The sequence below is a fragment of the Monomorium pharaonis genome, chromosome 8 (assembly GCF_013373865.1).
Source record: "Monomorium pharaonis isolate MP-MQ-018 chromosome 8, ASM1337386v2, whole genome shotgun sequence".
NCBI lineage: Eukaryota > Metazoa > Arthropoda > Insecta > Hymenoptera > Formicidae > Monomorium > Monomorium pharaonis.
In genome coordinates this window covers 7243471-7268666 of record NC_050474.1, presented here as the reverse complement: position 1 = coordinate 7268666, position 25196 = coordinate 7243471, and the positions used below count along the sequence as shown (strand labels likewise).

General features: G+C 42.3%; 1 protein-coding gene across 5 annotated transcripts in view; it reads left to right on the top strand.

The window, feature by feature from the left end:
- The window catches only part of LOC105829932 (polyhomeotic-proximal chromatin protein), a 260143-nt gene that overhangs the window by 212689 nt on the left and 22258 nt on the right, over positions 1-25196 (top strand). For all 5 annotated transcript variants that reach the window (XM_036290726.1, XM_036290727.1, XM_036290724.1 and 2 more), the window contains one exon: positions 24172-24388. In XM_036290726.1, coding sequence (XP_036146619.1) covers positions 24172-24388 — 217 coding nt within the window. The remainder of the gene's footprint in view (positions 1-24171; positions 24389-25196) is intronic.

Sequence of the window (25196 nt, the reverse complement as noted above, 5' to 3'; positions counted from 1 at the left end):
ATAATTTTATTCTAAGAAAATTATAATCTTCGATTTGAACATACAGTATTTTCTATCCAACATTTTCTCCTTCCTATTCAAGAAAATTATTCTTAAATAACAAGAATATTATTTTCTTGAATAAACTGTACAGTTTTAAAATAAATCTTCATTCCAGTAAAATTTTTTTATTTAACGCAATATAACCTCATTTCAAGATTTTCATTTTGAAACTAAAGATATTGTCAAAACAACAATATTCGTTTTTTCTGTGCCTACGTTACAGTTTGAATTTTCTTTAAATTGACCTTGCGGAATTGAAAAACCCTTTTGCTCGTTCGAGGTACACAGAAAATAATCCCCCGTTTTTCTTCTCCGCGCTGCTCCTCTCGATCTTTCCACGATCTCTCTCCTCGATGCCGTTCCTCCGTGTCCCCTTTTCTCCTCCTTCCTCGCTTTCGCTCTTCGTTTCTTGGTTCACGTTGTTCGAACGGCTGCTCCATCGTGCGTGACTCAAGGTCACCGACTCGCGCGGCGTAGTTTATACAGCAGGGCTTTTATACAGATACGCGCGAGCTATCCATTGCTATCCGGCGGATCGGCTACACCGTGGCTTCTAACGAGGTTAAATGAAAAACCGAGCCGCGACTTGACAGCCACGGATGTAGGCGAATGCATGAAAGAAGTCTATTACTCCGTCACGCATCAAGGTAAATATGCGATCGGAAAAATCTCGCTCCTCGACGTTCGTCCGATGTTTCGCAAATTGCTTTGACGTAATTACCGACGATGAGTGCTTAGAACATGAAGAACCAGCATTTTTATCTTTGTGATTATCTAGATAACTTTAGTTAGATAACGGAAAACAATAAAGATTGAAATCTACAACTATATTACAATATACATGATACATTTCTTTACATGTACTTTGCATATTTTATCCCGAGGGATCCTTTGCAAAATTTTATACTTTTTACACTGAAAAAAAATTTACTGAATTAAAATAAATGTTTTTTTAAATAGTACCATGCAGAATTTTTTAAAAAATAAAAAATATTTATTTCAATTTAGTAAATTGTTTTCAGTGTACTTTTAAGGAATCTTTTCTTTGATCAACTCCGATCGACCTTCATGTTGTAAGTAATATTAATTTTCTCGGGTGCGACACGTAAAATTGGGGATATTAATACGTGCGATTAAGTTTATTACATTGCGCGGGGATTTCGCGAGACGCCGGACCGGCAATTTTTCATGACGCGGAATACTTGGCAGAGCGCCCCGCGAATTAGAGGAGGGCAGAGTGCACACGCATTTTATTAGATTCATCACACCCTCGTAATTCTTCGTGATGCCGCCGGCTCAACGCCATGCCAAATAAATCATCCGGTTAGGAAAGCTTACGCCAGCGGCGGTGCAATCCGTGGCGTTTAAATGTCATTATAATGGCTCTCCGCTTGTAAAATACAGCAACGGAGTTTTCCCAAACACTTGTCACTTGTGTATATCATGCATTGTTCGTTTGCTCTCGCGCGACAATGTAATCGAAGGGATTAAGTTATTACACCTACGACGGTAAAGTATTACGTATTCTTTATTGGTAAATAAAATAAACCGTCTCGCGTCGCATAATAAAAATCTTTAAAAGTTAGAATCGGATTCAGCAGCTCAAAAACTATTTAAAAAATAAAACGTCATTTTTATTGCTTTAGGAGCCTCTTTATCTGCCATCATATTTTCATATTTCCTTATTAGTTTGCCAAGAACTAAGAAAATATTGGAGACAAGAAGATCGTCGTAGAACTCTGAAACGAATTTTCGTAAAAGTCCATCCATGCTACGCGTCTCACATATTTCTACAAGGGGATGTAGGTTCCCATTGGTTAGCATATTTCAACGAGGCTTCGTCGTAGCTAGGCACAGAGAATTTCTAGCCCGTGCCCCGTCGATTACCGCGTCGCTGACGATCGCGGTTTATCGATGCATATCGTTTCCGATTATGCAAATGCACGGGCGTTTGTGTTACTCGGCCCAACACCGCCGACTGGTGTTGCCAGCTTGACAGCTACATTATTTGTACGCCGCTCGTTTGCATCGTAAATTCCGCGCGATGCGCCACGCCGATTTGCTCGCTCAAAACGTTTCCGTTTCGTTCCCGTTTGATTTGTAGCGCATTTGGCCTTTCTTTATTTCCCGCGACGCGTCTCGCGTCGCATGTTTATCTCTTATTGCCGTGTAATACGAGGTAATGAAATGTCCAACGTAGTAGACCCCCGGACCTTGAGATCCGCTTGAGATCTGTACAGGATAAACGTTTATCGCCTCGTGGATCCCTCACGGCGCGAATGTGCTCACGTTTTGTTTGCCAAAGTCTGTGTGACTTTAATCTTTAATATATACAGTTACGTTCGGAAATACGACTGTAGTTCTGCTCAAAGTTCATGGACTTGGGATTATTCCGCGAGATAAAAATATGTGCACCGAAAAACTTGTATTCTCAATTTGAAAAGGATTTTTACTTAATTTTTCTAAAGAATAAATTAATAGCAAATGTTTTTAATTTATATATAAGATGAGATTTTTAAATATAGGATTTTTTTAAGGACTAATTTTCCAAATATGAGAGAAAATGTAATTTTTAAATATTGAACAGTATTGCAACGGGCAATATTTTCCGTTGATCACGGCAGTAAGATAAAACTAATGAAAAAATATAAATACTGATTTTTAAAATATGCACGTTGTTTGTGACGATAAGATTAGCTCTTCGAGCCATTTTTTATTATCGTCTCATCCATTATTTAAATATCATAATGTTTAAGGCTTCGAAACATTACACTGTTTGTTAGAATATATTCTTATCTATTAAATGTTGAGAGGGCTGAAAAAAAAATTTTTTTTTCTTTGTTTTTAATAAGTTTTATTAAATCTAAATACATTCGACTATAAATCATACATACATTTCTTCGTCTCCAATAAATTATACCCATTTCTTTACGTTTAATAAAACTTATTAAAAACGAAGAAATATATACTTTGGAATAGTCGAACAAAATCGTTAAATCTAAAGAAATCTTTCTCTTTGCGTGGCTCTTTGTTTTTCGGGAATACAACAATTTATCGCGATGTGATCTTTTATGATTTTAATTTCTGCCCTACTCGGCGTCTCAATTACTCGTTGCCATCGATTTGTTAAGAGCCTTCGGCAGCAGAGGCAATTTTAGCGATTTGCGTTCTGTGAAATTAATCTACGGGTTTCAATTTCGTGGACTTCCTCCATCGGCTTCCGGTGATATGACGCGGAGAACCCGGGGAGGGCGAGGGACGTGGCGAGGGGACGTGGCGAGGGGGACGTACCCGCGGAGGAGGACGCCCTGCGACGCGTGTGACGGTAGCATCGGAATGCTCGCTGGGTCTATAAATCCTCGGGGAGGCAGGCGTGTGCGCCGTGTAATAGAATGACGGAATTCACAAGCGGGAGTGGAATCGGCTTGTTATTAGCACGTTCTAACATAACTCGGATTCAGCGATGCGTGCGCCGGTGCCCGGAAGCGAGCCCGCCCCCGCGAATATTTATGGCGCACGAAGTAGCCACGAATCTTCTTCTCGCGAATGCACACGTCGACGTTTTCGACGCGGGCTCTCGGGGCTCAGCGAATCGATTTGAATTTCAAATTGAATTTAGGGAGTCAATTCGTTGCAATCAAGCGAAATCCGTCGTTTTTTTTCCTTTTTTTTTTTTGGTAATTTAATTGCAATATGTAGAATCTGCGCGGAAATTTGTGCACAGCTTCAATTTCCAGGGCTTTCACGGCCGTTTGCGTTATTATCGATTGTGCGTCGCGGTCGTTGAGTTACGTGCTCACGGAGAACCACTGATCGCAAAGCGCGCGAGATTTCTGTGTATAGAAGGCACGATGCGGGAAAGATGCAGGGAGAAAGAGAAAAAGATAGAGAGAGAGAGAGGCACGGTTTGCCGGAGATACCAAGGAAGGTACAGCGGTGTCTGGACTTCTCTCGTCGTCCACGTGCTGCACACGATGAAATAAAAGAGCCGCGCTGAGACAACGGGGTAGCAGACGGACGAGGAGGGCGGGGGGGGGGGGAAGAGCGAGGTAACGTAAAGCGTTTGTGTGTGTGTGTGCACGCGCGAAAAAAAAAAGAGAAGTGAGAGGGAGTCGCGGGCGTTTTGCTCCGCGGAGTCGTTCGTAATAAAACGATTCATCCTCCCCTCTCCCTTCCCTTCTTCCCCCCCCGACCAATTTACGCCTTCGAGATCCGCGCCGCAACGGGGTACGCGACGGGCCCCTCGCCCCCGTCAGTTCGTAGACCGATAACTCCATCGCAACGTGTGGGTCACGACTTCGAGATGCTCTCCTCGCTTCGACCCCTCGTTTCCTCCTCCCCGTTGCTCTCCTCCAACGGGTTTCTTCCCTCGTATTTCTAATTGCACTCGTTCCCCGGGACATGCATCGTCGATATTTATGCCGTCGTACTTTATTCGAGCGGGCCTCGCGCCGACTCCTCGCGTCGTCCTCGGGGGCTGCGCGCGAGGCGGCCTCGTATAACGATACCCGTAAAGTACTCCTCGTCCGTTTACGTATGGGCGTTAATAAAATTCGTCGAAGAGTCACGAGCGGATGATCGCGCCGTGACCTTTTTTTTTTTACGGATTTGAAGTTCCTTCTGTTTTTTCGTTCTTCATTTCTTAATACTGAACGTAATAAGGATGAGATCCAACGCGAATGCGTACTACTTGAATTATTTCTTATTGTACTTTTCCCATTTGGTGCACAGAAAAAAATTAGTTTCAGATTTACAATCGTTTTTCGTCCTTAAAGAATTTGATAATCTTGAATAGACACAGTGAAAAAATTTTTAGAGTTTTTTTTATCAAGAAGAGTTCATTTTTATTCAAAAATAATTTTTATGTGGACAGGAAAAAATACTACTCCCTCCCCCTTTACTGTATCTTTCTTTTACCACAATAATAAATTCATTTAGCATAAGTTTTTCTGCCGCAAAAGATATGATTTAAGCAACCGATCGTCTAAAATGTACGATTCAGCAAACTTGATAGATTTTATAAGAGTATCGATTTAGCCTTTGTATAATAATTTCAAATATTATATGTAATAAATATACAATATTTTACATAAATCTTTGATGAAAATACAAAAATTTGAAATAGAATTAAATGATTACATTATTATTAAATACATAAACAGCCCAAAATTAGCATTAATTACACTTTATTTAAAATATTTTTAGTATGCACAAAACAACATGCACTTTTCTTTATCTCATATTTTTGTCACTAAACGTCGCATATTAATTTTAAGTGAAAATATAAAATATTCAGGATTCAAGCGACCGTGGTATGCATTCTCCCCCTATATTACGCTTCTTTTTATTACTGCCTCAAGATTATGTCACTTTTTTTAACTTTCATATTTACCATATAACAGAAGCTTATTGCTCCAGAAGATGGTATCCGTTTTAGCTCCTTTTTGCTCGGCTTCCCATCGTAAATAACGAGAATAATGCCGGTGGTGAGCAAAATGGGTGCATATTTCGATAACGAGTTTCGTGCTACGATCGTTTTCATTCAATGCGCGTGCAGTTTTATCGGCCGTACTCGTTACGAGGCGCAATTCAAAGAACGAAGAAGTACGCGAGGTATTCCGAGGCCACCGCAATTATTGCGCCGGTGTGCAATGTCAGGCCGGAATATTTAGCGGGTCGTTTATTTTCAATCCGGACGTACGTACATCGCGGTTTTGCGCGGGCCCCCCCCCCCCGGCCGTCGTTGTGCCGCGGTTCTGTTAGATAAGTAACGCGAGAATCGAAATATCGCGCGGATCGATCGCGATGAAATTTTATCGGACGCCGCGTCGCGTCGGCGGAGCGCGCGCGATCGTGCCGCGTTGTCCCAAGGTCGGGACAATTATCGGATTCATGAATATCCCCGGCTGTAACGTTTAGCGTCAGTTGGCGCTTGCTCGTTATTAAGTGGAACGATAAAAACGTCGGAGGCCATTGTTGCGGATTTTATTGCGGGAGGGGAGAGAGAGAGAGAGAGAGAGAGGAAGGCCGTAAGAGAAGACTACCGAGATGAATTATTGGAGCGAGGGAGATCTCAATCGTTGCGAGATTACGGATATTTATATGTTGCGCGGTATATTCAGAGCGCGAGTATCTTAAAAGGATCCCATCCAGGCCCGGTTATTACTCCGGGATTGAGATTGAGAGAATTGAGATTGATCCTTTCCGCGAGGCGGAATGAAATATATATATCGCGCGGTAAGGAATTGAAAACAGACGAGTGCAGTGATGGTAATGCGGGTTTTCTAGCGAGTGATAAATATTATTTACCCGCCGCAGCGCCGCGTTCCGCCGTCTTCCGCCCTTATCTCCCGCGATAATTGAGATCGATTCATTTTCTTTGCGCGGCCCCCCCCCATCCCCCGCTATTAGTATTTCGCCTTGAGGTGCCACTTACCGCCCTTCACCTTCCAGCACGTTCCCGGTTTTATTCCGTATAAATGAACCTATCGATCCTCAAGGTCCAACTGATTATTACCAATACATCCATATAGATGTCAAACGGAGGTATAATGGATTCGATTTTCCTTTTTTTTTCCTTTCGTTTTTTTTTTCTTTAAAAGAGAGTCTTTTTGCGTGAGACCAGCGGGTCTGGAATTACACGCCGATGGTCATTACTTACGCCGGGGAGGCGTATATGCGAAGAGGTCTTTCTTCCAAGTAATTACTCGGACACGCGAGCGACTTTTTTCCCAACCGGCGAAATTATTGCATTACACATTCTTCTTTTATTGTTACTCGTTAGACTTGAGGATATAGGCGCGGGACGATCGGTCTCCTCAAAGGAAATCGGGCATTCAAGGCTGTCATAATTATTGAAGAATTCCTGATATCGAGTGCGACTTTTTTTCGCTCAAGCGCGTGAAAGTGTCGATCTTGAAGTCTTCTTATGGAATAATTTGCGTAAAATGAAACAGACGCCATCACAGCTGTTTGAACTTCTCAAAGGCAAACTAATTGACCCCGTAGAAAAGTAAATTGGGGAAATTGCAAACTAATTACGTAAAGTAAGATGTATATTGCACTTTTAACATATATTCTTGTTTTTTGAACACAGAATGCAATATAAATATTAATTATTGTAATTATATTAATTACAAAGTTTGTAAACTGAATTAATTAACATATGAATGTGAAATAGAAATTATCGTTGTAATAAGTATTTAAAAACATTTTGCAAGTTAAATTTTAAATGTAGCACTTATATCACCGATATTTTTCACAGAAAACAAACTGTTTTTGTCGTTTACAATTTATAGTGGTAACAAAAGAAAAATTGACAAAGGAATAATATTATTGTTCAGATTTGTACGTAAGTATTTCATGTAAAATGTTCGAAAGTTTTTTTATACTCGAACAAAAAGAACTTTCTGACTAAAAAGAAGAGATTCACACAATGAGTTTACGGAATTAACAATCTTGAATCTCGACAGTTCCATTTCGTTTAAGGTTCTACGAAATTGTAATCGCCTTATTCTATATTTTGTTGTACTAAAATGAAGAAATTTGCAAAAAAATGGACTTGATTGATTTAACTTCCGAGAGGTTTCCCATTTATCGCGGCTCTCCGTAAATCGAGAAGAATACGTGGCGCGAGTGTTTAAAAAAAAAAAAAAGTATTGGGTTCGCGAGCGGATTCGTTATTAAGCGTCGTGTTAAAAATCCGCAGGTCATCGTCGTCACGGCCTCCGGAAAATAACGACTCGACTTTGCTTTTACGATGGGGGGGGGGGAGGGATCTCCTCTCTCGTTCTCCTTCCTCGCGGATGGAAAATAAAACCATAAAGATTTTTTTTTCTCCTTGCGCACTTCGCAGCGAACAATTACCGAAGCCACGTTCAAAGCGCCTTTTACGAGAAGGGCCGCGGAGTGGTCGACGGTGTGTTTTCTGCTTTAGCCGCCGTATAACGTTAACGTCGAGAGTGCCCTGTATAAACGTCGGCGCGCTCTCTCGTAATCGTTATATAGATTGTAACGCGTCACGTTCTTCCAAAGTGTATTCTATATAAAGCGGTAACTGTGGTACGAAGGTAGCCGTGCAATCAGGGAGATACGACGCGAAGTTTATCGGCCGACGCTCTCTTTTTCGCGACCTCGTCAACTCCGGGGGATGCAATTACCGCGCGATGCACGTTGCACGCGAGGCCCGCCGCGCGCGCGGCGACCAGTTTTCGCAAAACCGTCTCGGCAATTATCGATCGGCGACGTAAAAAGTCGATTGAGATTAAATTCAATTAGCGGGCGATCCGCGCGATCGGGCTTTTATGGCCGAGCGTGAGATGGATAGATGGATGGATGCATGTAATGCTCGAATCACACTAGCGATTACCGATTGTCTCTTGACAAATAGACGGTTAGGTAAATAAGAATCGCTAATCGTATAATCGCCGGCAGCTGCCTTCTGATTGGTCAAGAGACAATTGTAAAGCGCAAACGCAATCGCTAATCGCTAGCGTGATTCGGGCATAAGAGCGACGTTCGGAGCCCCGCGCGCGCGCGCGCGCGGTTCGCGGGAACCATTTGTTGTCGATTGCTCTTCGGCCGGTTACACAACTCTTGCGCGAGAGTCGCGCGTTTTATGACAGAATATCCTTCTGTTTATACGCGCGTCGTCGTTTGCGTACCTTATAGTACAAAGTTTAGTTAGCGATCGTAACTTACGGTTCATTATATTTTCAAGTAGCGCGTTACACTCGCGCGCTTATCCTTTCGACATTTAAATGCCGCATGTACATACAATTAGTTACTCCAGTTGCGGAATTTATAACCGATCGTGTGCACGTACGACGTTTGACATTTCAAGTTTCTCCTCCAATTTGCTTATCGACGAGCAAAACATGCATTCTTTATTTTCCTTATCGTGACAGGGTGATGAATTTTTTTTAACTATCGTTTGATTTATTCTCTTGCCAGAGAGATCGAGATCGGGGAATACCGAAGAGCTGAATATTGAGTTTTTGAAAAAGACCTAGTTATAAAAAAGGCTAATCTAGTTCCAGATATGTATATTTTAAAGATTAATATACTGAGCTTCATGGTCGATGAAAAACAATGTGTTTCTATAATATATTTTAAAATTAATTTTTTTTATTTGTGTGAAGAATGAATTCTATATAGAATAAATCCCTCTTTATATCTTATTTAACTTGTCTTTATAAAAATTCTTTATAAAAATATCTTTACAAAAATTATAAGGAATACCTGTTACACTGAGAGAAGAAACGAATTGAATAATAATAATAATGTTTTGGTGAAAATTTCCAATTAAATGTCTAATTAATGCAATCAAATATTTAGTAATATCTATTGGTTATGTCAATAATAACTAAATAACAACCGATTACTAAATATCACTAAACAAACTACTTCGTCAAGGCTTAATATTTAGGGTTGATTATTATTACCTAAATTATATACTTTTCCCAATATACGAATTTTTACTTTTAGAATTTCTTTGCAAACCAAGAATACCTTCTTTTCGGTGCTTGGTTTGAAAGAAATGCCACTACAAAAATAAGGAAATACTTAGGCAAGAGAATATATATAATATTGGATAAAGTTGAACGCTGCAGAAAAGTGATTTTCGTGAGAAATATGACTCGTGTCCCTTCCGCGTTCACCGATTCGATTACAGAACTCATCGTCACTCACGTGGTATGTGGGACACCCCGTGCAATTTATTTGGTTACTAAGATAATCCGCGACGAGCCACGATGTATCGATCGTGTACCTGTAAATCAATTCTAAATTAACTTTCATCCGAGATTAATATCACGGAGATGCCGGACGGCGCAGCGCGGCGCATTCTCCCCCTTCCCTCCCCCCCCCCTCCTCCCCCGACGGCGAGTGCGACGGCTGAAAAAGCGATTTGCGGTATGACAACTCGATCGTATCGATACTCAGGATTTCTCCAAGCGCGCGCGGTACTCGCCATAACCCGCAAGAAAAAGCTGTCGTCTCGTAGGATCGGCGCAATATCGTTGATCCCGGGCGGGAGCGAGAGAGAGAGAGAGAGAGAGAGAGAGAGAGACGATTTTATCTCGGCGCCGTAACTCATACCGGTTTTTCGGGTGGCGAGCAGGGTGGCGCGCGATTTCTTGCCAATCAGCGGGTCGCCATGCGAAGGGTGGGCCCTTTATTCGGAATCGATTAAAAGCGTAGATAAATAAACCATGCCGTCGGCGGTTTATTCTTCACATTACCGTCCCGATCGCGCCGAGACGGCCCCGGCGTTTCCAGTTATTACCGAGTCGGAATCGCGTTTGCTTCGCGGTTATCTCCCCGCGGTCGAATATGCACGCTAGCTGGTTCCGTGCGCGCGTATCGATGTCGTTACGGGAATGCGAATACTGGATGTATATGGTGTACCTCGGCGCTGTGAGAGCGATTTTAAAATCCAGTTTATATACATATGATAGAAACATGATTTTTTAACATCTTTTCTTATTTTTTTATTATATTTGTTATGTTCGATAGTTATTATTAACTTGACTTACAATAGTGAAATGTATAATGCAATAATACCATTACGAAACTAATTGCCTAGCTGCACAAGTGGAAGTTTATTTTAAGCTGTAAATTCACTAAATCTAATTTTTTAGCGGAAATTTGATTAGAAGCGAAGACCCTTGGTGTTTTTCTATTTAAAGTATGTTTTTAATTTGTAGCATAAAATAAACTCAACATTTGGTGTGTTCAAGAAATTAATTTTGTTGACTGTAAATAAGCTTGTGTTTATTTAATATGATTTCGCCATAGTTTTACGATTTTTTTTTTACACATATTTGCCTTTTAAAGATAGAAATAAATTAGAATCGACGATTTGTTGCATTTTTTAAAATTTAAATACTAATATAATAACGAGTCAATGAATTTTTTCATAAGGTCGAACGTTGCTTTTAATGAAAATATATCACTGGCAAAGGTTTTCACTTCCACAATCGAGTTTTCTCTAAAAATTATAATTATTTTGTGAATCTGCAGCAGAAAATAAACTCCCAATAATCTACGTTCGACCAATTAGTTTCGTGTACTTTGTGTTTACAAATTCTAGTTTGTAATATTTTATTAAAGATATATCAGTACGGGCTCTTTTATTGAACAAATAACGAAATAATAAATACACGCTTGTAAAGTCAAAGCTGATTGGATTTGGTTAAGTATTTTAATAATTAATATATTGTAACTGCGAGGAAAATTGTTGTTGTACACTGAAGATGACCGAAACCAATGTGCCGAAACGTTTGTACATTCAATTATTAAAGTACTTAGCAAAATCCAACCAGCTTTGGCTCTATAAGCGTGTATTTATTATTCCGTTACTATACGTATAGTTTTAAACATAAATAACATTTGCTTGTACGCTGATAATTGTGAAAGTAATTGCTTTTTTACTTCATTACCCGCCTTTACGAATACAACGCACGTAAACTGGCGAACTTTAATGCTATTCTAGTGAAGTTGCACTACGTAAATATATTTTCCCGCAAAAACAACCAGTCACGATGCTGACGCGCGCATAACGTATGCACATATATGCACATGCACGCGCGCATAGTTGCGGGAAGATTTAATCGTCGGCCATCAGCGCGGGATAGTTACATAATTGCTTGCTTCCCGTGGCCGGCTCGCGCGCCGCGTCGATTCATCGGCGACGATTCTGTTTTTGCAGAAGGCGAACTCTTTTTCTCCCCCCCCAGTTCTCTCTCTCTCTCTCTCTCTTCACGGACGAGTCGTCCCCGCGAGTCCTACACCGCGGAAGCTACGTGTACGCGTCGCGCGTAATTGATTTTATATTTAATTAAATTAAACGGACGTCGTGGCATCGGCTTTCAACGGATTCCACCTCCTCCCCCTCTCTCTCCTCTTGTCGTCGCGGCTTAACGCGCACGCTGTCGTAGTGTCGCGCAAACCCCGACATCCGCATTTACGTGCGTTATTGTCCGCGCGGCTAGGCGCGAGTTGTAAAATTGTGCTCTTTACGTTTGCGTCGCCGATGCATTTTCCGCGGCTTAATGTCGTCATGACTTCGCCGCTCGAAAACGAAAGACACTCGACACGTAAGTTGTTCCCCGTCATCCCACTTCTCGCGCACGTAAATTCGTCGCTTTATTCGCGCGCTGCGATTGAATTCGCTTATCGGTGTGAATGTCACCTTCATATTTTAAGGACGTTAATAAATTACTTTTTTAATTTACCCGATGGAAAGGTCTGAACGTTTCAGTTAAATAAATTTGTAGATTGATATTGGTTGAGTAAGTTAATATTTTTTTAAAAATTTAATTTAATTTAATTGAATGAAATTAATTTAGTTAAAAGTTGCGCGAATGAAAAACTAACTCGGTTAAAAATTGCGTTAAGATTAAGTTAAATTAAGTCATGGCAAAAGTTAATTTTGTAAGGCATTATTTATATTAAATTAGAATGTCGTAATTTTGTAAAATCAGATTATTTTAGATAAAACACTTACAATATGGATTTCTAAATTGAATAATTTATTCGTAAATTAAGTTTATACGTGAAAGGACCATTATTGTTTTATGTGAAAAGGTTTTTTCTTTTACAATTTTTTTTACCTTTAAAGTAATTTTTAACTTGTAAAAAGAAATTTAAGTTTGTGTTTTAAAAATAACTAGTTAAAGGCACAAATTATTCATTTAAAAGTTAATTAACGTTTCAACTTTATTATTAAACTTTTAACTTCTTCGCTATTCTCTAAATATCGCAGAATGAAAAATTACACGAGGTTAATTTTCACTCGAGATTTATTGAGCAATTATTACCCAACTCAGATTTGGATTCTCGCTTTTTATGTGACCCTTATTAAAATCATTTCATTATTTCAGCTTGAACGCGGCAAGCGACGAGCTCTCGATAACCGGAGGTTTTCGATCGATTAACTTGAAAAATTGTTAGGAGCTCGTAAGACACCCCGAAAGTAATTCGAACAAATAATCGTCGAGGCGGATTTCGGATACGGATCTCGATCTCGTGGACAAATGAAGGTTTCGCACTCCCTGCGAGAGTGTAAAGATCCTAATGGGCGACGCACGGTTCCCGCGGCGATAAAAAGGGGGCTGCTTTAGCACCGTTCCGCAGAAGTCGTCACGCAGAAAATCGATACGCGGCGATTACTCGCCGGTGTTTCCAAGGCGCGGCGGCGGACAGCGCGCTATATATATTCCGACATCATAATGCGAGTGATAAAACGAGAGAGAGAGGTTCGCGGGGGGGGGGGCGGATAGTTATGCACGTGATCCTCGTCGTTCGCCGAGAGACGAACGCAGGGGCTCGACCCGATTACCGTGCCGGCAACGTGATATTACGAGTCGATCGAGACGTGTGTTTTGCCTGTCATTTGCGGATATTAATACGCCCGTTCGGCCGTTCGACCCGAATAAATTGCCGTCGCAGAAATTGCGATTCCCCTTCATTTGCCTACATATATGAGCGTCGCGCGGGCGGCCGGTGTGTACGTGGCTTTAAAGTTCTTTAAACGAGCGGGGACAACTTCCCTTTACGTACGCTAACGCAAACCGGCACACGTACCGTCCGGTCTACAGGAGATCGGTAGTCTAATTGCCGTTGTTTCGTAACTGTTTCGATAATGGTTTGGTAACGCGTTATTAATAAAATGATTATAGATTGCGTACGTATAGCTATTTCGCATTACGTCGTTGGCGTTTAATTAATTATACATTAATGTATATTACACGTTGTCCGCTCGTAAGAGGGGCTTGTTCGAGTGAAATCTTCAACGAGGAAATGGTATTTGCGCTCGTACGGTTGTTACACACGGTGGTGTGTAACTTGGGCAGATGTAAATGTAGCATTTTGTCAGTTTCATACAGCTATTGTAAAACGATACGGGATAATTAACGTTTTTATTGCTGCCAGGCTCATTAAATTATAGAATATATAATTATAATATAATCATATATATGGATCGCATTACACAATTGCGTTACACGTCAATTGTAGTTTCGCTCAAATAAATGAGCTTTTGGATTTTTTGTTTCCTCCTCTTTTGCATTTGTACATCACGGTATAACGGATAATAGAATTTTGTTGAAAACGAGCTGTTTGAATTCAACTCTGTGGCTCGCATATCGATATGACGACATCTGATAATTTCTTCTTAATTAAGGCACATTTAATTAAGGCTCATTCCACTCTCTCTCTCTCTCCTTCCATAATAATAATAACTCGAACGAAATTAATTTTCGCTCGAATTATTATTATTATTATTATTATTATTATGGACCGGAGATCTCGTGCATCGTTTATATTCTGAGTAAAATTGGCCGCGATATGAAGTTATGTTTATACCATAATATTTGGCCAACTCGATGAAACATGATACGTGTAGGTGTGTACGAACACCTGTATGTAGTTTATTATTAAAAATACAGCGCGGCACACATCTCACTTTGTACCGCGTTAATAATATCTTCGCCGAGCGCGAGATCATCGATTGTTTTGCTACCTCAAAGTGTTCCTCACTGAATTCATAAATTTCCGAATAAATAATAGAATTCTTTTCTCAATCGGAGTGCTTGAGAACGAGTATGCACAAAGGAAGCGCGAGAGGATATCTGTCTCTACGCCCGTACATTTATGATTCACCGTTCGCATTATCCCTCACGATTGTCCTTTTCCTTTTCGACGCTGAACGCGATGGCGTTCGATAGCGTCGTGAAAAAGTGAGCACTCCTCCGCCCACACTCGGGGCATCTTTTATTGAATTCGCGGAACCGCCGCTCGTCTTCCCCCGTTCAAGCTTTATAAATGAGCCTGCGAGCCGCGAAGTTCGTAAAACGCGGCCATTATGAAGGTTCCGGCGTAGGTCTTCTGGGAATTTTGCGGGAACGGGCAAATTTTATTAATGTTAATTTCAGCTAAGTGCTGTACGCTTATCTGGGGCGTATTACGCTGAATTATACGGACTTGCGTTCTTTTTAATCGAGTTACGGCGACCGTGATGGATGCAATTATAATTTATTTCCCGGGGTTTTTTTTTTCCCTCCCCTATATACGCGCAACTTTTATAACGGTCCATCTGGCACTTACGATAGATTACGGCAATATCGCGGAAAGGTCGGGGACCTCGTATTTCTAACCGGGCGGAGGCACGTTAATAATTTTTCCTGATGCACCTAAAAACGTCCGCTTCACTCCCCTCCCCCCCCCCCGCACCCCCAGAGTTATTTAGCGGGAAATATTTATCATACGGGGGATGAAACATTCAGGGCGCGCCCACGTATCTCCTCTCTCGAGTAATTTGGTGGTATAAGTCACCCGACTTCGCAGACTTCCTCTCCCGCGATCAATTTATCGGCGCGTCGATTTTTCCTCGGGGCCCCTGTTTAAACGACGGGGGCCGCGCGGCTGCACGATTTCTCGCCGCTATAAGAATTTACGAGCCCCGATAATTAAGTATGTAAGATCTGGAATCTGTCTTCTCGCGCGGCGCGCGCGCGCGCGGCGATTTCAGGCCTCGCATTACGCTTTAAACACTCCTACGGAGCGAGATGAACAACCCAGGGGGGGGGGGAACGAAAATAATTCAGCGGCCTCCTCATTCTCCTTTCCTTTTTCTCCGTGAGAAAAAAAAAGGGGGGAACCGTGAAAAAGCGGCGCGTTGCCTCGTTCGCGAAATCGCCGGTTAAATTTCCAACTCGCGAAATATTCGCGGACGATGGGAAAGAACGGCCGCAGAGGGTTGACAAAGGGGCAGAGGGACGCGATAAATTCCAGATACGAGAATTAATGCCGCGCGGAACGATATTCCGGGGGGGGGAGGGGGTGGGGGGTGCGCGCGGCGACGACGACGACGACGACGACGGCGACGGCGATGCAGTTCGCGTCGTCCGCGAATACGCACCGCATACTGAGCGGAACATTACCCGACATTATAAATGAGAATCGTAAAACATTACGGCACATCCACCACCTCCGTTTTTCTCCTTCCGTTTCGCTTTACGTTCCCCGAGGTTACCACCATCCCCCTCCCCCCCCCCCCCGGCCGCGCCGCCGCCCGAGATAAAATTACAACGACCGTCGACTTCTGAATTATCGTCCCTCGTTTGCGCTTTTCACGACGGCGACACCGACGACGACGTATCTTCGATCTTTTGTCCCCATCCACCCTCCCTTCCGGCTCGATGCGCGCAGCATCCTCTCGCCTCCACGGGAAACGAGGTCGAGCGGATGTTAATTATCGGATGACGCTATCCATTTTGCGATTTATGAGGATCACTTCCATCCCGTTCTCGCTGCTATCTCCCGGTTCCGCTGTATTTGCGGTATTAATAAACAATGATGTATACCCGTTTGTCGAATTCGCCAAGCTGTTAAAGCTGCAATCGCGCTTACTCGGTAACGTTTCTGCGTTTTATTTTGTTTTGGGAGGGGGGGTTTAAAGGGCCGATTAAACGCGGATGCTCCTATTGCGAGCGGTAATAGCCGGTTAATTGATTAATGAGTTAAGAGATCTCGAGGAAATGCCCCGCGCCGCTATTACGGGGGCACGACGGGGATTGGAGAAGGAGCGAATGCGAAACGAGCGAGAGTGAATCATCCGCGATTATTCGGCAATTGAGCAATCGTACGGTTAAGCGCGGTTTATTAATTTTATTACGCGCGAAAATTATCCGGTTCGAGGACCGGAGGGGGGAGGGCTGTCTACCGCAAGGATTCCCAAAGTACAAAGGGTCGCGAATCATTTTTCACCTACGGCAGGAAACGAAATCAAATAAACTTTCGAACCTCTAACGTAAAGATGACGTTCGCTTCGATGCGACGTCAGAAATATTATCGATAGAAGTAGAATAGAAAATAAGCGTATTCCTCAAACCTCATACTTTGAGAGAAATAACGAATTGTATTTGATAAAAAAAATTATAATGTCGGAGAATTAAAAGCGGCGTAAATAAATATATAAATTAATTTACTCTTTCTCTCCCCGCTTTTTCACAATCTCTAAACTCAGATCCACACAAAAGTTTAGGAAACTCTCCCCCTCCCCCCCTGGTCTAATATTTCCCGTCGTGATCCCGCCGTTGCGTCCAGATTGCAACTAGGTCTACTGATTGTGAATTATTTTGTTACGTTGTCACGTTTATTTTCATCGTGTTGCCTCGAGCGACAGGCAGTAATGGAGAAGCACGGTCTTTCGGGTCACTCGTTCATGAACGAGTGGTAATTAAGCGAGCGTCACGTAGCACGCGCTCCCTTTCGTTCCCTGCGAGCGGAGCGTTGGCATAAAAGCGTTCCTTCCCACCGTGGGGGACCCGCATCCTACGCGAGTGACTTATCGCGTGATGAATCGGTATCCCGCCAACCAGATGATCATCGATGGATGATTACCGAGCGTGGATGATGATCGGCGCTTCTTTTTCCCCTCTCTGCGGATCATCTCGTGACGCCCACGTCATCGCTGACGATTGACCTCTGAAATTGTCACAGCTCATCGAGTTTGCGCCGTGATGCGCGGGCATTTCCGATTTTATTATCTCTCTCTCTGTCTCTCTCTTTCTCTCTGCAGCCGCCGGGTCCGCCGCCGTGATGTATAATAAGATGAGAGCGCGTTGTGCGTGTAGCGCCGCGACAGAGACTGTAATTGTCGTTCATTAAGGGATTAATTGAATATTCGGGAGCGAGTGCACACGTACACGCACTTATTTCTGTACACGTGTCGTCGTAATCAAGGTAAGCACCTTTTGTGAGAAATGGAGGCGGGCACGCAATTACCGGTTGAAGAGTTACTAATTAATGAATTAATTACCTGCCTGATGTCTAGTGACCTAAATATCCCCGAGACACCTCGTACACTCGCGCGCGAGTCTATTTTCAGTCTCGCCGATTAATCGATTCGTTAACTTAAAAGCGCGGGCACCAGTCCGTTTTATTTCTCCTTGAAAATAGTCGAATCCGAAAGTCCGAATAATTCGGACCCTTGCGAATATCGAGGGGCCGAAAAATGAAATTCACTTTTTTTTTCCCAATGTTAAACCGACAATGCTCGGCAAAGTGGAAAGTCCTCGCTCGTTGTTATATTCTTCGGCGCGCGTGCAATTTCGAAATTCGGTAAATTAATTGCGCGTCGTTGCATCTCGTTTCGCAATTGCCGGCGCGTTGTAACGCGGCGAGCGCCAAATGCTCTTTGTGGACGATTGTTAGACGCGCGCGGGGCACCTTTCATTACGCTCGACAATCGCTCGGGTTCAATAATGGCGATATTAATGCGGGAACATAGCGTCGTCGTCGATCGTAAATTAGATATTCGCATTGACGTCGACAAACGCTCATTGCCGATCCATATTCCCGGCTTTGACGCGAGACTTTTAATAGTGGCGGAGTTTAATAACGCAAATCTCTCTCTCTCTCTCTCTAAAATTTTATATTCCCGCAAAATGATAAAGCTGCACAATGTCGTAACGCGAAAGTCGGTTTAAAATCAATTATCCAAAAATTATAGTTAAATCGATTGCGCCGCGCGTGAAACATTCGAGTTTTATTAATAATATTGTTACAATTTATTACAAATTCGCTTGCGATAAGCGCAAACGATGGCCGCACACTTGGGAGGTGACGCGCACGTAATCGAATTACCGTATGTGTGTGTGTGTGTGTGTGTGTGTTTAGTTTAACGGTTTTATTTCACATTATTGCGCAGGAAATTCATAATAACCGCGCGAACAATTGTGTGGGAGATTCCGATAATTGATTCGGCCTCGCTTTAAACGGCTGCGACTTTACGTAACGACGCGGCGTTCGCCGTTTCATTCAATTGTAGCAACATCTAGTTCGGCGTTTAGCTAGAGACATTGTTGCACGTGTCGCGCCCGCCCGTAACGAATGGCCCGCCACTTGTTACCCCGAGAGAGACCGCGGTCGTCCATCCGCCCGCGGATCGCGGCGGGCCGACGTTTCCCTGGGAAAACGTACGTCGCTCCCCGCGAACAATCGTACATTCACGTACGTATACGCGTATACGTAAACGCGAGTTTAATTATCCGCGGTTGACAGTTACGTACGACGGCGGCGGCGCAGCATGGGGCCGCGCGCGCGCGATTGTCTCGAGAGCCAATTTGTGGGACTCGGGGAACGACGACGAGCCGCAGCGCCGTTGGTCCCCGCTGTCACAATTAAAGTCGTAAAATCGCGGACTAATAGCCTTGTTACGTTAATTCGGTGTAATGTCGCGCGGTGAACGATAAACGCGATATTCCGCAGGCGTGCGAGAGTGTTCGCGCGCGTGGGGAAGGGGACGAGGGGATCAGGGGGGGAGGCAGGCATAAATTTAATTTAACGACCTCGAGGTCTGCGCGAGTTGAAGAGGGAGAGAGAGAGAGAAGGAGAGGAATAGAGCGCGCGGAGATTGATTGGGGCCCCGAGATCCGGGTGGACGTCGGTATATACGTGGTGGCAACTCGATGATTTACCTCTCTCCCGAGGTAAAACGTCTCGCGGAGAGAGATCGCGCGTGGAACGGGTACACCCTCCGCGAGGGGGGCGGCTTTACGCGCATCGATTTACGATGTCGGAGCATCCCGGATTGTGTCCCCGCGACTTGTCTCGCGCGGATAATTATTAATGCACGCGCACCACCTTGGCGCTGGTAAACGAGAAAGGTTTAAGGATGTATATTGGACATACAATCTTAGACAAAGGTGCATGAAATTTGAAATACTTAAATATCTACGCCTAACGCACAGTAAATCTAGATGTAAGAAACTTGAACGATAGTTGGAGTCTTATTTTTACTCTTACAAAGGCATTTTTCACGTATTTGCGATTTTTTTTCACTTATGAGTTTAAACCTTTGACAGTGAAAACGCACAATTGTCTCAAGTTATATTTTATTTCTTTAAAACGGTGTTGTGAAGGCAATTGAAACTTGGCAGATATTTTCATCTATTCATATACTAGATGTACAAAAAAATTCAAAACACTGGTACTATTTCTTCTATATTTTTTTAGCTGTTCCATCCGTCAAGATCGTCTTTTTCCATAAGATAGAAAAGGATACCATGTAAAATCAGTGAAAATTAAAATAGTTATAACTCAGCAACCGTTTGGTGGATGCGTTTTCAATTTTTTGCAGTACATTAGGGAAACCAAAAGAACAATTTTACAAATTTCTGACAACTTTGTGCCATTCTGAACTTTAGTCCGATACATCCTTAAATATCCTCCGATATCGTACGGGTTTATCGCGTCTCTAACTGGCGCGTTTCTGTCCCTTCCTCCATTACTATTAAATTTGATCGGGGACGGTTCTTGCAATTAGAACCGCCGCCGTACGTATGTGAGAAAACCATAATGACACTAGCGCTTCACAATATAATCCCGTTGCACTTTACCTTTCGCGCGCTTGGCCACGCGAAAAGAAGAAAAAACAATAAATGTTTATCGCGGACGCATCTGTTTCCGGACAGTTTCCAGGAGAGTTCGCAGTATTAATTTCGTTCTCTCCTGACGTAATACAGCCCGCGCAATTATATGCGGTACACAGTAACCTATTATATAAAATAATTTTATGTAAAACCGGTGGAGAACACTGCGTGTGTACGGGCTGGCTCGTTTGGCGTGGTAATTACAACGCCAGCGCATAACGCGCGGTTTATTTTCCCTTTCAAGATCGTCTAATCAAGAAGGAGGGAGAATGAAAGAGAGAGAGAGAGGGAGGGGGGGAGGAACTCTTTCTCCCGCTACGTTCATCGGGACACAAGGGAACGGGTAAAAGCTATCGTATTAAAGTCGTTTCTGTCGCAGTACGGCGTCTCATTTTGCGTCCGAGAAAAAGGATTAAATCGCGGTTTCCGCCGCCAGTCGTGATTACCTTGCGTGCAACGGGCGGCGTGTGTGACGGGAAATAATGCCGTGGAAAGCGGCGGCGGTGGCGGCTGCGTGTATATGCAGCTCTCTCGGTGACGAGGATTATTTAGATAGTGATGCAAACACCTTGCGTACATGCCTCGCGCACGTATACACAATCGTATGACGAAACCGCAACAGCACGCTCGAAGGCAATGGCATCGTTGTCATTGCGCGAATAAAAAGGAGAAAAAAAGGAGAGTTTTCGCGTGCGATATACGTATGTCTGCTGTAGCGGTTTCGTTTTGAGAAGAATGACTGCGTGTTGAGGAAGGAACTTAATTTTCGACTGCTCTCGTACGTATCGCGTGTGCACATTTGCGGTTACTCGATAACATTTTATATATCTCACTTACGACCTTAAAAGATTCATCTTTCAAGTGAACGTCACTATTATGGGCGTGTTCGAGGAAAGGGTGTCAAATCTTTGAAATTTTCTATTTATTTGTTTATTTTTTTTAATGGAAAAAAAAGAACAAATTTTGACTCTGAGTCAATTCTTTGTCATAAAATATTGAAGATGTATTAAATCGCTACGGAGAAAAATTGTATAATTCTTTAATTTATGTGAATTTTGTTAAGTAATCTTCTTTGGTCTCACTTATTCCGTTTTTAAATATATTAAAATTTAATATCACATTTTTAATTATAATTGACAATGTTTTTCTTATAGAAAGCTTTTTTTTTGTATTTTTATCTGAATTTAAAAAGTTTTTCTTCTAGAAAAAATGATCACAAATATTTTGTATTTAACAATAACAATAGCAATAATATTAAAGAACTAAATTTCGTTTCTTATAATTGAATTTCCTTTAAATTTTCTTCAAGAAGGAAATAAAAATTATGATTTACAAAATCTAATATTTTTTTTCGTTCAAACTCAGGTACACAGATTTTGATTTCAATCCCAAAACAAAATGTTGGATAGCATTGATTTCAAATATTCAACATTTATATTTAGTAAAAAGTTGATAACAGAATTGATAAACCTTACTCTGAAAAAAATCTTGGATACCATGGCCATCGCTATGCGCCTTCTTGATAAAAAAAAATCTCTTTGATCTCGCGGTAGCCACAATCGATTCGTAAATTATAATCCTCAATTCGTCCGTGCCTATGTGCTTGTCGCGACAATATCTTTGATTCGCAACAACATTTCCGAGATGGGTCGCGACGCAGGTTTCACCCATCTCTCTCTCTCTCCTCGGGATCGCGGGGCGCGGAGTGGGCGTGATTAGCCGGTAAAGTGATCATCGTTGATGAGCGGGCCGCTGGAAGGGGAATGAATAATAGACCAGTCGGAGAAAACACGTTCTGATTGAGTTAACCACCGGTGTGCGTACGTCATTACATCGGCGCGGCGACTCGTCGTCGGGGAACCCGACGATGCAAGGCCGACGCGTCGCGCGTGTGTGTACGTATAATATAATCCCGCGCCATATTCGGCTCGTTCTTAATTAACCCACCAGAGGTTCTCCCCCCTCCCTCTCTCCCTCTCTCTCTCTGCACGTGACAAATTCGCGTGCAGGACTCGACGATTCGCGTCTGTAAGCGTTCGAACCGCTCTGCGCGTAACATCGAATAAAGCGCCGGTCCTAATTACGGATCATTTAAAATGACTTTCATTAATTCGTGTAAATTTAACGAGCAAACCTTTTGAAAAGTTGTTAATGTCACGGTAAACAGTAAATATTATAATTTTAAAGAGAAATTATTACATAGCCGGTAATCCGATTATGAGAGAATAGCAACGTCAAAGTATTAAATTGATTAAATTGGTGAAAATGCATAATAAAAGCGCGCAGGATTTATCTTTAATTAGATGTGCAATTAATTCATATTACGCTCCTTCTTCTAAAACAAAGTACAGACGTTCGTTTTAGAAATTTGAAAGCGTGTCAATGAATCTTTAAAAAAGTTTACTTTCTTAAATATTATAGATAAAGAATCGATCAAAATCGAAAAAATCAAAATCTTAAAATTCATCTTGAAAATACCTAAAGCTTTGCTTAAAATTTAAAGACCCAGACTTTTTTTTCCGTGCGATGCTCCCCCCGCCCCTCTTTCCGTTGTGCCGCCAGCAATTATACTGCCGATCGCCAGTGCGAGCGTCGCGATGACCGTCGGAAAAACGGCCGCGACGATTAACATTTCGCGCGGCGCGCTTTACAGATACTTCTTATATATCAAGCGGTATCATCTTATTTACGACACGCTGGTAATGGCATCGTGTTTGCGGCCGTAAATTGCTGCGGAACGTCTCCCGAGCTGACAAGTAACACGACGAGGCCCGCGCGCACGGCCATTACGGGCATCGGCCTGCGGCCTTCCAACTCGGGCGCGTTTTAACTCCGCTCTCCGCAGCATCGCGCATCGATCATGAGATTCATGAGTATCGTCCGTCCGGGGCCACCGTCTCCCTCGGGCCTCCCTTTCTTTCTCTCTCTCTCTCTCTCTCTCCCCTCGCCTCGCGCGCCGTGTGGCCGCTTCTCACCGTCGATATTCGCCAATTATGGCGATCCGATACGACAGAGACAAAGGAAATTATCTTTATTTTATGCGGGATACGCATATTCATGAGAGTCACATTCCGCGCGTCGGTCGGTCAGACTCTCGACGAAAATAGGTTGACCGATGAAAATGCTCTTTTGGCAAACAGTTTTTGTCGAGGATTCCTTTGATCCCCGTAAGAGATACAAGGTCCTGGGTCAGGAATTCCCAAAGTGTGAGTCGCGAGAGATTTTTTTTTTTAGCGATGACATAGGAAACGAAACCAAATTTGAATCGAACTGCGATTATTAAACTCTTTTGCGTGTGAAAATAATTTGCTTTGACGCGTCAAAAATATTAATCAATACTTATCAATAAAAATAGAGGGTAAGCAAATTCTCGAAACTTCTACTTTATTTTGGGAAATGGATTCGTAAATTGTAACAAAAAAATTTTCTTCAAAAGTAAAAGGATTAAAGTGGTATGAATATGTGTGCCGTTTAAAAAACTGGATTGCGATCCACACAGTAAGTTCGGGAAACTCTAAACCGACGTCGTCCCAAAGTCTCGAGAGAGAGACTATCGAAACTTTGAGAGACGCTCGACGAGACGGCTTTCGTCATGTGTTCGAAATGATTCGAAGTTAGCTCGTTAGCCCCATCACGCCGGCTGCGATACGATCAGGCGAATAACAAGTGGCGTGCAACGTTCTTGTTTCAGGTTGCGACGCGACCTTGGAGCCCGGATCAGGGCAAGACGCGGGAGATGACCAAGCTCTGCAACCATAAGAGGAAACTTCTGCTGCCGGCCGCGGCCGCCAGTCCTGTTGCGTCCTGTACGCCGGCGGTCTCGTCGTCGACTTTATCTTCTGGCCCGACAACGGCCTCGATTCATGCGAACGCCGACTCGCCCACGTCGCCGGATAAAGCCAGAAAAGGTAAGGACGCGAATGCTACCAGAATGATCGGATTATAGTCCGGATTGAAGGGCGGGGGGGAACTCGCTACTGGTAAACACGATAATGAAGAAATGTAGCGGAAGAAGTAATATAATAGTGGTGAAAGTTGCTATTTTATGACGTATGAGTTTGATATGAGTTGATAGTTTTGACACTGTGTACACGTTGTTCTTCGGTCTTCTCTATACAAGTTGAGTCACTTCTATTTTTATTGTTTAATTACTCTTACATATACTTAATATCTCTAGAAAGTATTTGTATATAGTTTATATTTAAAAAATTGTATATAAACATATTATAACTAATTACAGTGCTCTAAAGATCTAAATAATTAATATTTGTAAAAGTAGATGTTCTAGTACGTATGAACATCTATTTTTATAGTTGGCGCATTTTCTTTATATCATTACTTTTTTAGAGAAAATACATTTTTTGTTCTTTTTGGGGAAAAGATTAATTTATTAAAATTTCACACAGTAGTGCCAAATTAAAATTATTTTGTATAAGAATAGATTTTTGAGGGCGTAACTAATTACAGTGCTTTAAAGATCTAAAAAAGAAAGAGAAAAATCACCAACACTAGTATACCACTTTATTTTTGGATAATATTTATTAAAAGCCAAAAATAAAACTTTGAAACCTAAATATAAACTAGAAAGTATCTTCTATCAAATAATGTCGCAGTTTTTATAATATTGCTTCATATTTTATAATAATCAGTTTTTCCGCAACGTAACCAAAATGAACGTGTGAGAAGTTAGGTATAACTAAAAGAGTAGGCAGAATT